This window comes from Amblyomma americanum, chromosome 7 (genome assembly GCF_052857255.1).
Source record: "Amblyomma americanum isolate KBUSLIRL-KWMA chromosome 7, ASM5285725v1, whole genome shotgun sequence".
Taxonomy (NCBI): domain Eukaryota; kingdom Metazoa; phylum Arthropoda; class Arachnida; order Ixodida; family Ixodidae; genus Amblyomma; species Amblyomma americanum.
Genome location: NC_135503.1, coordinates 152,293,376 through 152,308,999, shown reverse-complemented (window position 1 = coordinate 152,308,999; position 15,624 = coordinate 152,293,376). Strand labels below are relative to the sequence as shown.

The following is a 15,624-nucleotide window of genomic DNA, read 5'->3' as shown; positions in this document are numbered from 1 at the left end:
AAGAAGCAGAAGATGATAACAGATTGTTTTGCTAAATAAATGTTTTTCGTGCCCTCCGGGCATCAAACGCGTTCAATTTTGCTCACTTTCATTAGTTCGAATTTTGGTTAATTCGAACTGGCCTGGCGGCCCCGTGGAATTCGAATTAACGAGCTTTTACTGTACTATCAACTAACTGAACCTCTGATTAATTGGAAGCATATAAGTACCACATGACAACTGTTAGCACAACACAGAAATGCTTCAAAAATGCAGAAATTTTAGACATGAAAGTCTCTCTCTGATTATGCTGTCTCTCACTAATGTACCATGAAAATTGTAGCCAAGCACTGCTCAAAGCTAACACAGGCTTCTAAAATATCATTAGTAAAACGCGTTTAAACCAAAAGTAACCAAGCAAAGGGGGTTGCTTTTAAGCCATACAGTTACATCTAAAGACCAAAAGGGCCTGATAGGTCAAGACAAGGGATTCCCATACCTTCATCATCATCATCGTCATCATCAGCCTGATTATGGCGCAAATCATATGGTCAATGTGGTAAAAACTTTCATTTGTCAATTTTTTTTGTAGCTGTCAGATCTTTATCTGTCCCGTGACTAATAATTATAGCAAAATATGTAGCACCAATTTAGAAAACAATTTTTTGGTGTGTGGTTATCGAAATTTTTGAGTGAATCACACTTTTGATGGTTCTGGTGCATCGTGAATTCCTCAGATTTCCTACAATGGAACAGCCATTTTAGTATCACCATGAAGGGAAGAGATCCAAGCTTCCGCTGGTTGAAATGCCACACTTGTTATCATCCAAAAGCAAGAAAATACAAGGCGATAAATGCAGCAAATGCGGCAATATATTTTAGGGTTGATTTTCTCAGCTTTCACTTTTCGTGCGATTGCTATCACTCCTTCCCTTGGCAATTTGCAAAGATGACTGTAGAATGGTTATGTTTGTTGCGCACGAATCCTGAGACGATGAAGAGTGCAATGACGCTCTTTAAGTTTTTCTTTGTACACGTGCAATAGTTTTTCAAAGTTACTTTGGTAAGAAAAATTTTCATGTAAATATGCATGCTGAAGTTTAACTTTTGTTTCTATGTGTACTGGAAATCTGAACAAAGAGCTAATAGCATTATTGCACAGAACAAGCCTCTGTGAATATGCTGACATAAAAAACTTGTGCACTCTCTGCTTAGTTTTTTAACACCACTGGGATGACATTATAACGATGTTGATTGGAATCACTCAGCAATAGTAATGGCTACCTTAAGGGGGGACGTGGGTTTCGGAAGTGAATTTTAAAATTTTTTCACGCAGAGCAATGAAATTTGGCATGCTTATTGGAAAGCCCACTGAATGCTTATATACAAAAATTCACTGAAATATACTGAGTAGTTCTGACACTATAAATTTTTATGTGCTTCATTACTGCAGTCGCTGACTGATTTTTTGGACTGGCTGGGACCCGGATAATGGTCAACACTCTTTCTGTGGAAAACTGACTTTAAAAATCACGAACAGTGCCATTCCCCATGTTCCGCTTGCAAGTGACATAATTATACTTTAACTTCAGCACAGTCACACTTTCGTCCTGTCCGCAGATCATGCCACGAACAATACATGCACTGCACAAAGCAAGAACAGCCTGTTTCCAGGGCAACGAGACCAAGAGAGGAAATCCACAGGAAGATACAAGCACCTCCAAATGCAGCCACCTCCCCCCACAACCCCTAAGCCCCCTGGCACCGTGGGTTGCAGAGTCCAAGCCACAGCAGACAATGTAGCTGCCCCATTTAGCTCAAGTGGCAGCCATGAAGAACAAATAGCCAAGCCTATCCAAGTCAGCCAGTCGGATTGACTGGGTTTAAATACAAGATGGCACCTTTCACAGTAACGGAGGACCTGATGATTGCTACAGCGATGCCCACTTGCATCTATATTATTAAGCCGAAGTGGTGAACTTTCGGTTGAAAAATGATCTCCGCAGTATTGCTGGCGACTATTTTAGTCCGCAAAATAGAGCTTTTCGACTCCACACAGTTCAAAATATTTGTCGTTAAAATGTACGTCTTTAAAATGTACATGTATACATTGTGTACGACACAATGCAACAAAACAGTACAAAAATCCGTGAAGCCATTGTTGTGCTACATTTTGTGCAAGCAAGCAAGTCAGGTCAAAAAGCACTTTTGAGAAAACTGGCATTCTCACATAAGTTTCAGCCAGTTTTAGCTATCACAAAAACATTTTTTAAAGTCACTTCGGCTGTTTTCGAAGAAAATTTCAAAGAAATTCATCATCATCATCAGCCTGACTATGCCCACTGCAGGACCTCTCCCATGTCTCTCCAATTAACCTTGTCCTTTGCAAGCTGCGGCCTCTGTATCCCCGCAAACTTCTTAATCACATCCGCCCACCCAACTTTCTGCCGCCCCCTGCTACGCTTTCCTTCTCTTGTTATCCACTCCGTTACCTTTAAAGACCAGCAGTTACCTTGCCTTCGCATTACATGTCCTGCCCAAGCCCATTTCTTCCTCTTCATTTCGACTAGGACGTCATTAACCCGCATATGTTCCCTCACCCACTCTGCCCACTTCCGGTCTCTTAATGTTACACCTGTCGTTTTTCTTTCCATAGCTCGCTGCATTGTCCTTAACTTAGCCTGAACCCTTTTTGTTAGCCTCCACATTTCTGCCTCATAGGTGAGCACCGGTAAGATACCGTATTTACTCGCATAATGCTCGCACTCGCGTAATGCTCGCACCCCCCCACATTGGCTATCAAAAATTGGGAAATTTTTTTTCCCCGCATAATCATCGCACCCCCAAAATTACTGCCGCGAGCCGTCTACTTGTCGTAGCGATCGCCATCTATTGACTGCGGCCACAACTAACTGCCATGGTTGGGCGCGCGTGCTACAAGGCGTCGGTACTGTGCTATCATCCGCTGCCACCGCCGCTACTGCTCATCCACTCACCACCGCTATGCCATTTTGCGAAGGTGTCTCCAGCTCTCCGGTGTCTCGTAGGCCTCGTTGGCTTTGTTTGCGTGTTGCACCGTGCTCTTTGTGCCGCTTCGCCATGGGACGCTACGCAAGCTACACAGCTGCTTTTAAGCTAAAGGCTATTGAGTATGCGTTGGAACATGGCAACCGCACCGCCAGCAGACACTTCGGCGTCAACGAGCTTTGCGTCCAGTATTGGAGACGGCAGCACGACGAACTCAAGACGACTGGTAAGACTGCCGGGCCTTCCGTGGACCGAAGACTGGGAAATTTCCTGCCGTCGAATCCTCTTTACTGGAATATATCAAGGCTCGACGAGCGGATGGGTGTGCTGTGTCGATTGATTTGATACGAAACCAGGCGCTCATAATCGCAAGAAAGGAGGGCATACCGGTGCAAGACTTCCGCGCTAGTAACGGGTGGGCCACACGATTTATGCGGCGCAATGGACTCTCGCTCAGGAGGCGAACGACGCTTTGCCAGTGCCTGCCCGCAGCGATGAAGAGAAAAGAGTGGACTTCCATCAATTCATTATCAGGATCCGGCAGGAGAAAAACTTCTTGCTCTCCCAGATAGGGAACGCGGACCAAAGTCCGCTGAATTTCGATATGCCCAGCAGCAGGACAGTCGAACAGACAGGCGCTCGGACTGTGCACGTCAGCACTACAGGTGCCGAAAAACAGAGGTGCACGATCATGCTAGGCGTGACGGCGGACAGGTGGAAGCTCCCACCGTACGTCATTTTCAAGTGGAAGACCCTCCCGAAAGGAAAGCTCCCCCCTGGTATACACGTGTGCGTCCAAGAAAAGGGGTGGATGACCGCGGACCTTATGGTGGACTGGGTGAAGACTGTGTGGGGGCGGCGACCCGGAGCGCTTCTTTTTCAATCACTCCTCGTGCTTGATAGCTTTCGGGGCCATCTTCAAGAGTCGGTTCGGGCGAAGTTCAAGGAACTGCGCACGGACCTGGCTGTTATACCCGGCAGCCTCACATTAATGCTACAGCCTCTTGACGTATCTTTGAACAAGCCATTTAAAGATAACGTCCAGAGGCTGTACGCAGAATGGATGGCTGAAGGTGAACATGCTCTGACACCGGGCGGTAAGATCAAAAGACCGTCCGTGGAGCTGCTGTGCAGCTGGGTACCAGAGGCATGGGGAATGATTGATGTAAACATGGTGGCCAGAAGCTTCAAGAAAACAGGAATTTCGAACGCCCTGGATGCGACCGAGGACCACCTGGTGTGGGACGATGAAGAAGCATTGGAAGATGAAGAAACCATCGATTCCAGTGTCGACACGAACTCTGATGAAGAGTAGAATTGCCTGCAGGACGTACGCAACGCGAGTAGTGACGGGGAGGTTGCGCGCGGCAAATAAAGTGCTTTAGCAGCTTGAGCTTACGTTCACCCTATACTTTCATAACGAAGGTAAGTTACGCTTGAAAGTAATGTTTTCATTATATTTACAATTGCGGACCTGACAATCCTGATCTTGCACCCATTCATCTTTGCATTTAACACTCCGAAACATTTGCTTGAAAATTTTCCCCGCATAATTATCGCACCCCCAAGCTTCGCGTTGATTTTTCAGGGAAAAAAAGTGTGAGGATTATGCGAGTAAATACGGTAGCTGTAATACAATTAGAAAGACCTTATAGATACGATGGTCATTAAGGGTAATGAAATGGACTCCGAGAGGGCATGCGCCGCGAGTTTGCAGAGGTAGCAATGGCGGAAAGTGTTGTGTCGGTGGTGTGCTTGGGGCACTTACTAGAGGATGATGACGACAGCAAAACCAGAACTCAAGACAAGCGCATCGTTCCCGTCACAATGAGGTGTTTGGCGCGATAGAGTGCTGAGGCGGCTCACGAGATGAGCTTAACGCCGTTGCTGCTGGTGAAGAAAGGGCAGAAATAAAGGACAGTGCTAATCACACATTAAGGTTTTCCCTGCGAGTTATCCACAGCGCGTTTTTGCCGGATTCTTAACATACGCTAAGAGATGAATTTTGATGTAGCAAAATTTGAGTATTCCGAACTAAACTGCAGATTTTACTGACTTCGTTAAATCGAGCTTTAATGTACTAACGCATGTAAACACGCATAGGGGCAGCAAACGTTTATATTTTTGTTATGCACCTTGGCCATGTTACTCTGAGCTTGGCGCATGATAGCCTTAGTGGCTTATGGGCCATTAAACACAACACAACACAACGCAACGCAAGGTGGAGTTGGAACATCAAAGTCTGGTCCATATCATTTTGCCCATTACTGCACAAATGAGGTAGTGCAGTAACCACGCATACAGCGCCTTCTCAACTTTGTCGAAAGCAGCAGGGAGCATACGACAAACTCCCGGGCGACTTTGCTCACCTGCTTTGAGTGTGATGTCCTGCCTGTTTTTTAACACTGTACTTAAGAGTCCATAGATGCCATAGCTCACAAGCTGACAGTAGTCACGCACGCTATAATCGGCATGTTGAAACAAAGACACACACAAGAAAAAATGCGACAGGCCCTGCACTGGCCGACAGAGTCGACTGGTGTGGATTGAGGAGTGTGCGAAGGAACGACAAAAGCAAGAAGGGAAATGAAGGAGAAAACTCAGTGGAGAGGCGCCGTTGGTTGGATGGTGGCCGTGCCAGTCACGGGGCGCCGCAGGCGCAATCACCGCCTCGCAGCCTTGCTCTTTCGAGTTTTCTCGTCTCCCTCACCAGTGAGGAGGCGCTGCCCTCATGACTAGTTTATACCGGTTTTCTCTCTTTCTTTCCTGTGGAGGCATAGCTTGCAAACGTCGCCGCTCGCCTCTGTGCCACACGTTATGAGACAGGAGATGCGAGTGTCTTTGGGGAAAGTGCACCTCCCAGGGGCCCGGTGCAGCGTTCTAAATATCAAACGGCCGGTGAAACTGGAGTTCGATATAGTACGCAACTGTCCTATACTTTTACACAGTATTTTCAAGGGGATAATCTTTGTGTTCAATATAGCCAATAATTTGAAATATGCGGGTTAGATATATCCGGATTTGACTGTAATGCCTGATAACTAACTAGCTTAGCAGTTAAAGGGACACTGAGGAGAAATTGAAGTTGGCTTGTATCGATAGAATACCAGCTCCTGATCACAAAAACGCCGCTCTTACTGAAAACAAAGCTCTTGTAAGGTAGAAAATAGCAAGAACCAAAATACAGGTATCGCCACCACAGGCCAATCTCACAAGTACAAGCGTGGTGAGGCCATAGGACAAGAGACGCCGCCTTGGAGGAATTTTTCATCCTACTTGGTTTCGCGAATCCCTGAGGCTGACAAAGGTAGGTTGTACGGTTCAATATTAAAGTAAGTTTTGCTTTAAAACCAATAGTGCACTTTTATCACACAAGGAAGGTAGGCAAAAAACAACCTGAATGTTGGAAGCAAAGAAAACGGATGCTTGGCGGCGCCACAGGCGGCCAGGAGAGTTTCGATTTGATGGCGCTTCGCGTCTATGAGCTTTGCGTGCCCCGTGATTTTGTTTTTGACGCGCTTCGATTTACAAGCACCGAACAGCAGAGGAACTCCAAGTGCCGCTTCAAGTGCTATAGTTAACCTTTGAAGGAGCCTGTAAAGGCTTGTCAGATGATCGCCACGGTCGATGAAAAGCTATGATGGCACGATGGTCGGTGATCGTACAAGGCAGCACTTGTGTATTCGCACGCTTGCCCGGCGAAACATTCCCGGCTGTGCCAGTCAACTTCAAACTACATAACGGAAATCGTTTATTAGGGATGGGAGACAAGGTACAAGGCAATTCAGAAAAATTGCTGATGGCCTAGCTCTGTTAGGCCAGGATATACCTAGCGAAAGCGCGGAGATTTCTGCATTAGAAGAGTGAATTCACTAGATGCGCCTTTATTGGCGGCTGTAACTTGAGCCGTCGTGGAGCAGAGGTAGCGTTTCCGCCTCAAACGCCGAAGGACTTGGTTCGATTCCGAACCTCGGCACCGGACTTCTTTTCTTTTATTTAGTGAGTGGGCGGGGGGTTTCAGTGGCTCCCATGGATGCCGCCGCTGAATACGTTGGTTAGCGGTTAAGCGCAGGCTCTGTTAAGGCGCGTTTATCCTGCGGCGAGGCACGCGCGCGCGCTCTGCACGGCGAAGTCACGTCGGTCAAAGCGAGACCCTCTATACTCCAACTGCACTCGACCGCCGACGCGTCTTCGGCGACTTCGGCGCACTCTGACCACATTGGCGGGGAGATTGGAACATGCATCTATTTCGCGCCGAGTGCGCCGGCCGCCGCCGGCCCCGCCAGACTGATTTGGCTCCGCGGCGAGGTGCGCGTGTTATATTGAATAGCTGCGGCAGTTCGGCGGAGCTGTTCTTTTCGAGCTCGGCTATTTTAATCCATTCACAATACATATCTGAAGGTACATGCAAGTTGGTGAGAGAGCCAGATCTAGTGGACCCGTTGGATATAGCGGAAGCTGTTGAAGCGTCGTGCGCCGGCTTTGGTTTCAAGCCGCCGATATTAAACGCGACCCCCATCGAGTACCCACTTGTTTTTTGTGGCAAAAAATAAATAAATAACTTGGCCCTTGCAACCGTGGGAGACCTCGACGCTGCCTGCTGCGCCGTGCAACCGCTCCGTTTAAGGAATCACAATCCGTTGGCCCCAAAGCCCCGGTCAGCCTCCGATGGGCGCAACGCACCCCTCGCGACTCCCCGCACTGGGGTTATGATATTTAGTTTGCAACGGCTGCTCTCTGAGGAAAGAGGGAAACCACCCGCCGGCGCCTAACCTAACCGTGCTCCCTCAAAAGCATCGCACGCTCTGTGGGGCTGCGGTCGCTGAAATGCAGGCCAGAGTTTTTGCGAGAACTACGTCGTCGGGTTCGGGAACGGGATCCATCATAACGCTGGCAAGACGCCGGTGCAAACGTAAACGAAGCGACGGTGGCGACCCCCGATAGATGCCTTCAACGTGCGGCGACGGTAGCTTTCATTTCGGCAGTTGCTAGACCGCACCGCTAGCCGCCAGAAATCACGGAGTCTCCGTTTACGTCACGTTTCACGTCACTCCGTTCTGTGTCGTCATAAGAGTTCTCCGTGTCGTCATAAGAGTTCTCGAGTTTGAATCGGAGCGGCGGGAAAAAATTTTTCAACTTCGAATCCAAATTTCTTTGAAATAAATTCATCTTTCGCTCCCGGACAAGCGTCAACAAAGCCATGAAATGCCAAACTATCAGATATTGCTAACAAAAAAATTTTGATAGGGTTCTCCTCAGTGTCCCTTTAACACTTTCTGAGTCAGTCTAGTTTTGTTTATTTCGGCTGCAAAGAGCATACACTATTTAAAAAAAAAAAGGATACTAGTGCTTGCGAGATTATTGCTTTCTTCATACTAAGCAAATATTGAATTCGATATTGAAAGCCATTTTTTTCTTGATATTCCTATTTGATTCACATATGAAAATTTCAATACTCGCCTGATCCTAGTTTTTTGTTGTTCCCTCAGTGAGCTCTTCTAGTGTGGTTGTGTCTTGAGCAGCACAGGCACACTAGTCCTTAGCTCAATCCACTGGGATCAGGCCTGGTCTATGTGATCAAGACTCAGTTTTACCATCAGGAAATACAAAAGCATGGGGAAGATAGCAGCATACCAAGATAAAACCAATTCATGTGCCACCAAACTGAATACAGTGGCTGAGCAGTGGCAAGTGCTACATGTGCCGCTGTCACTGGAACGGCGGTGGGGGCACTGTTAGCCACAGTGTATCTAAATGAGACTTTAAAATTTCGAGACAATTCATGCTGGTAGTTCAGGACTCTTCAGGAAAATATACGCGCAGGAATTATCAGAATGCTCAGAGTAATGTTCAAATCGGCACAGCTGACATCCACAGCCACTGAGGCTGCAATAGCAGTTGCAGCGACACTTGAACAGGCAGCACTAGTCACTGCCCAAGAAAGGCCCAATGGGCACTTAAGCCTCCTTGGACATCCTGTGGGTGTCCAGTGGAGTTTCAGTGCTCCTTGGGGGTTTCCTTCCCTGCCTGCCTGCAGTGGCAATACAATGCCTGTAGAAAGAGCACACACCTTCTCCATGCGCAGGCACATGGGCCGGGGGTTCTGCGCCGTAACCCGGTCGGCAATCTCCTGGCCCAGTTGGAAGGCCTCAATCCTCGACCGGCCCTCCAGCAGCACAAACAGGCTGCACACACACACACACACACATTGCACCACATCACCACTTGACACACCAATGCACCGTCAGGAAGCCATGCCTCAGGCTGGCCACTGCTCCCGACCTCACACCATGTAGGCAAGTTTTCTAATGCATTTTGGTCCCTTGTAATTTTGAATTCATGCATACAGCACCTTGCAGCAGTAAGCAGGGAAATAAAGCAGTGACACATCAGGCTAATGGGAGCTGCTGCCTAAGCAGGTTTATCACAAGAAGACATCAAATAGACAAACCGACAGATAAAAAAGGTGAAAAAGAGTCAGCACAGTAAAGTGACCAACAAAAACTGGAGGGGACATTTAAGCTCTGTCTTAAGGGTATGGTGCAATAGCATAATTAATGTGTTAATTCATTAATTCTTCATTCATTAGGTGACTCTCTACTTTACATTGATAGATCTCTAGGGGTCATGATACAAACCCCGTTACAACAAACACGAATATTATAAAATATGGTTATATCAAACTGTTCCTAAATATTTTCAATAAACATATGCATTTTTTACTCTATATATCGAAAGCGGTTTGCCATAAAATGGATATATCGAACTGCCGAGCACCAATCTGAGGCCAGTTAGATGGCCCAACGATAGTGCCCCGGAACCAGCAACACACTCGGTTGTTGTAGCTTTCCAGTAGCCGGAGTGGCAGTGCTGAAAATGGTGATATCTTTCATTCTGGCATCTAATTTTTTACATGACACCGCTGTAATGCAAGGAAGCCGCCCTAGCTGGCGTTCAATCTGCCACTGTGTGCTGCGGTGCTATGCGGTAAAGCCAACTTAACTAGCACTTGCCGACAAGTTTTTTGCGGCCTTCGCAATCGCCGCGAGCGGCTTCGAAACCATGCTAAAACTATTGAAAAGGTCTCTATCAGTTGCCTTTCTTTCACTGACTAAATTTAGCTTCGCCATCGCGAGTTTTTTGCCGGCATTTGATATTACAGATTTCGGTTATCTCGAACTATTTTACGATTTTTTACCAGTTCGCTAAAACGAGGTTTCACTATTCCTCCTCGCACAGTGGTGCAGCGGTTAAGCGATGCACCACTGCCCAGAGATGGCAGGTGCTCCCAGCGGTGGGCCTTGTGGGCCCAGGTTGCGCTTCGTGAGGAACCAATCATTACCTTAACCGCCGCCTGCCATGGTGAGCAGTTTGTTCACTATCCCGAGGGCAGGTTGTGATGATGCCGCAAACTCACATGCATAGGTGGCTCACCTGCCTTCTAGGTTGTTCTCCGGGGACCACCTGCCAGAGCCATATGCTCGTGATTTTTCGCTCACAATGCTGTTAACGCTGATACCAGATTTTCTGGTGAACAGGGCCTTTAACGCTAACACATCCAAAAGTCCCCTTGATAGTTTGCAAAAGAAATTTGCTCCCATAATCAGCTTCCAGCCCAATGGGCTAAGTTTCAAGTGCGCATGCTGCTGTGTGTGTGCTGCTGTCACCTGGTAGTCGCCAACTCAAGTAACAAGGAGGCTACACACATGCACTGTAAGACATGTGAATTCAATTAATTCAAGGCAAACTCATTTTTCGGCATTGCTTAGGAGATTGCAAAGCTAGCAGCAGCAGCAGCAGCAGCTAATTATCTGCATGATCACACCCAATCCCAACAGAATCACACACCACCACTACTGGCAGGCATCGTTGATGTGACGAATGGGATATAGCACACGACTGCAACTCCGAGAGAGTACCTCATCCCTTCAAGACAGCCACTACAGGAGAAGCAAGGTTAATACAGAGCAGCAACATTGTCTAGTTGTCAGCGGCAGCCTGCTTGTAACATCCTGTCCACCTGTGCTTACAAGGCCAACATTGGGAAGGAATAAGCAGACCTGTCGGTGTCACCGTAGATGACTCTTGCCCCGGGAACAGTAGCCTCGGCCGTGCGGATGGCTCGCTCCAGGGCCTCCCGACCTTTGCTCACCACGCTGTCCGCAACCTGCACCACAACAGGACAACCTGCTCCACCAAAGCTGCACATTGACCCAACACAGTGGATGGCCTCCCAACTTTGCGAATATCAACCTGACCGCGATGGCCACCAGCACATTTTGGCTTTGGCCTTTAAGGAGAGAGGGATGATATGGGTACAAAATAATAAATAATAATAATAATAAAGAATAAATTGTTTGTATTTCTTGCGTTGCTCTTGCATGATGCTATCAGTGCGTTGCAGCCAAGTGTGACAGCAATTTCAAGTAACGCAGCACTAGTTAACGGACAGCTGGCGCACAGGGCCAGATTAAGAAAAGGGGGGTCTGGGCTAATGCGCATGCAGGCCCCCTTTCCCTATGCTGACCCCCCCCCCCACCCCCCGTCACCTGCTACGCTACTGGAAATATGATATGTTTCATTTTAAATCCCCCAAATTAAACGAATTGCGATCAACGGGATTATTATTGTTATTATCATAAGGAAAACAACAAAACTTGCTGGAAATGCGTGCTGTTGTAAACACCAACACATATGTTCACTTTGTGATTAATCTGCATTCTGTTTTCAGCAAAAGCTAGTCTTTAAGGAAAAGTTTAGTGCACTCAAGATGAACAAGAACATAGAAGAGACAACACAGCTCAGATGTCAATCCTTCTGAAGCAAGGCTTTGTTTGCATCACTAAGTTTAATCCCGTGAGGAGACGCATGGTTGTATCCAAAACATTCTTTATTAAAATTCAAGCATCAGACTGCAGTAATCATTGTACATGTTACACTATAAATATGCAATAGATATATACAATACTTAAGGCAATACAAACACCATAAAAATCCACTAGAATACAGATGAAAATTGCCAAATGCAATCACAAAACATTATTTGAAAATATTTTCGATTAAGGTAAGACAACAAAGGACGACACCAAATAAACGTGGCACTATAAAAAAATAGTTCTTTATAAGCACGCTAAATATCACAAAAAGAACAAACAAGAGATGAACAATGAAGATTTGCATATCTTGAATTACACTGTTCAGCGTTTCATTGGCAACGTGGAGGCTGGGAGGCGACTTAAACTTATTGAAACTATTCATGTATAGCGCAAACAGACCTCTTTTAAAATGGCATCTTTCGCACGTTCGCTTTGGCAAAATCGGATATAATCTGTTCGAAGGATAAATCGCGGAGGAGGTCACTTTCAAAGGACATGATAGCAAGCGAGTTCACCTTGTCGTCAAGGAGGCTCGAATGAAGGCAATTTTTTATCAGCAACAACTCGAAAAATGATCGTTGGGTCTCACAGTTTACTACGGGTTTGCTTAAGTACATTCGCAAAGCAATAGAAAGGTTCGGAAACACATCAATAAGCTTTCTTTCGTGCAGCAACTTCATTATTCCCAGGGGACTCGTGTCCTGGCACACAGAGTTGTGCAGAAAGTTCGCAAACTGAACGATTTCAGCGGAAAATGCTGGCTCCAAATCATTTTTGTAGGTTTTCACCAACTTCTCAGGCTGCTGTGCCAGAAAAACCTCGCCCCCAACTTCTGTCAGCAATTTTAAGAATCCGAACCTTTCGCAGAGTTCAGTGTAGGCAGCCTTTCGCACTTGCAAAGCAGAGCCTAGACTGTCAAGTACAACATTGAAGGCCTCTACGATGAATTTTTTTCTACCTTGTAGCGCGCTATCACTTTTTCCATCCGGGTGCTTTCTCAAAACGATGCGTTTGCCCTCATCCTGATAACATTGATTGGTACTTGGCGTGCGTGCTCTCTCTTCAAAGGTATCAAAGGGAGGTCGCAAAGAATTAACAAAGCATTCTAGAGAGCTCAGCAGGTCTACAGCAGTTGAAATGTCTAGGGCCTGGTTTCTGAAGTGCTACACTCGTTTTGTCAAAGCGCTCCAAGATTTCACTCCAGAAAATCGCCATGAATGCAGTCTCTAGTTTTGTCGTTTTCTTGAAGAGAGCGTGCGCTTCGTTCCTAGTGTCACCGTTTTCTTCCTCGTTCTTTGATATCGGTTTAAAGCAACACAAGACTGCATTGAAATTTTTCAGAATGGCCTTACATGATTCAGAGTGTCTTGACCACAGGCCTGGTTTCAGAGAGACTTTCCAAAACAAGCTGCTGGCCAGTTCCGCCCATGCTGTCCAACAGATACCTCCATCGCTTAGGCGAGACAGCAAAGAACACATACAATCTCTGGATTACAGTGGAAAATCTGACTGCTTCAAGGCAACTGTCAAAGTTTCATGCGCCAACTAAGTTCAGTGAATTCCCAGCGCATGGGACGTAGACTGCCAATTCGTTCAGGTGTTCGATTTGAGCTTGCAGTCCTTTGTATTTTCCTGACATATTGCTCGCATTATCATAAGCTTGGCCCCTACAATCGTCAATTGAGATGCCATTGGTCATCAAGAGGGACATCACGGTATCGAAAAGATACAAGCCGGTATGCGATTCGATTGGAACGAATCCAAGATAGCGTTCGTAGACTTTCCCATTTAAATCGTTGCATAAAACAACTGACAGCTGATCAACGTGAATAAGGTCTGGAGTCGAATCAACAATTAAAGAGAAGTATTTTGCGCGTTTCACTCCGTGAACAAGACGTTCCTTGACAGCCTTTGCCATATGCTCGATAAATTCATCACAAATGGTTTTTGACTGATACGATGGGTGACCTTTTCCTTTGTTCCCGCAAGGTTTGATGTGCTCCTCTAGAAAGGGATCAAACTTGGCAATGGCCTCAAGCACTCCCATATAATTGCCATTTCTCGGTGAACCAAAAATCTCCTCAGTGCCCCTAAACGCTAGGTTGCACTCAGCTAGAAGCTTAACTACAACGACTACATGCTTCAACACCTCTGTCTAGGAAGCGGCCTCAGTGACAAGATGCTTAACCAGCTCCTTGTCATTTGTGGTGCTCAAATTAGAGCGGGCGAGCCATGCTGCCACGCAGTTCCGGTGCTTGACTCAATTTTCATTTGCGGAAACCTTTTCTTCTGCTCTTTCCCAATCAGAAAAGCCTTGCACGGTGAAAGCACTGGACTTGCTTGAAATTGAAAATAGTTTGCACATGAAACAGTAAACGGAACCCTTGGACTCCAAGTACATTAACCAGTGTCGCTAGTACGCCTCCCCATTTACAGCCTTTCGCACGAAAAAATGAGGTGAAATATAGTGTTTCTGAGTTTTGTATTGCCTTTCAGAACACGGAAAATTTTCTACCCGATTTTGAATATAAAATGACCCTTTCTCAAGGCATACACTCCGAAAGCTGTCAGTAATAACGTCCGACCACTTAGCAGGGTCACTTCGGAGATTCTCGCAACCTACCACTTGCTGCGGGGGTGTCTGTACTTCTCTGTTGCCGCAACGAGAAGCCGTCTCATTCGTCCTCTCGAGGCACACTTTGTGGTTGGGAACATGATTATTTAAAGCCGAACTAACAGGGAACAAGTGAGTCAGTTCTTGGAGTGTTGTTTCCTGGTGCTCGTCAGTAGAAGGAGGCTCATCGGGGAGGTTTGGCACCTGTTGATCAGCAGTAGTAGAAATCAGACGTGGCGGACCGGACACCTGGAGCTCTGTGGCAGGGGCCCGGCTGAGCAGCATAGACGCTGCTGACTCAGGAAAAGGACTGAGCTCGGTTAGCGTCGGTTGTTCAGAAGTATGGACGACCGAGGTTGGCAGTGTTTTCACAGGATCCAGACAACCAAGATGAGTCAAACCTTGCTTCTTGCCAGGAAACTGTGGTGATGGAGTTGGCAAGTCCTCCACAGAAGCACAGACGGTACTGTTGGGAGTTTGACACGGACTCTGGGTAGAGCGATCCCACTGCACCGCGGAAGCTGCACTCAGTAGGTACTTTGTCATCTTTGGTAGCTTCTTTTCAAGCTCTTCTCTTTCTAACTTCGCCTTTCGTTTAGACGCACCACTTTGATGCTTCTGACCAAGCATTTTCGCATGAATTGATGCTAATTGTTCACCGCACCTGGCACTTCGTGAGTCCAACGCGACCGCAAGTGTCCAACTTTGGCTGTCCCGATGACTGGCGCACGCTGCCCATGGATGGTCCGCGGCTGGCCGAGAGTGGTGCGTCCCCCAGGAGCTCCTCAGCGGGCGGGCTTATGCAAGCTTAACCGGCGGCTCGGGGCTGAATCGCAGCCCGCGATCAACTTCTTTCATAGAAGCGTGCCGGGTCTGTCTGTTACTAGCACCAAACCATGGCGTTGTTGTTGCCTTCGTGACATAGTACATACCCACAACGGGGGATTGTCGAGGGTTCAGTGGGGAGATCCCATAGAATAGGGTAAACTGGTGTTAAGGTAATGATTGTGCCTTGGGTGAAATTTCAGAGTAATTTCAGGCGTTCACATATGCATAGAATTCCTTGTACAAATTCCCTCCTCTGCACAAACTGACTCCTCCCGTTCCGGTCTCGTCTTCCTATTGGCA

The 15,624-nt window shown here is 46.9% G+C and overlaps 1 protein-coding gene across 1 annotated transcript in view; it reads right to left on the bottom strand.

Annotated features, from left to right (window-relative positions):
* Nucleotides 1-15,624, bottom strand: part of PolZ1 (DNA polymerase zeta catalytic subunit) — a 241,817-nt gene that overhangs the window by 20,472 nt on the left and 205,721 nt on the right. The window contains exons 26-27 of the mRNA XM_077629530.1: nt 11,067-11,173; nt 9,077-9,191 (exon numbers count right to left, since the gene is read on the bottom strand). Of these exons, the coding sequence (XP_077485656.1) occupies nt 9,077-9,191; nt 11,067-11,173 (222 nt within the window). The remainder of the gene's footprint in view (nt 1-9,076; nt 9,192-11,066; nt 11,174-15,624) is intronic.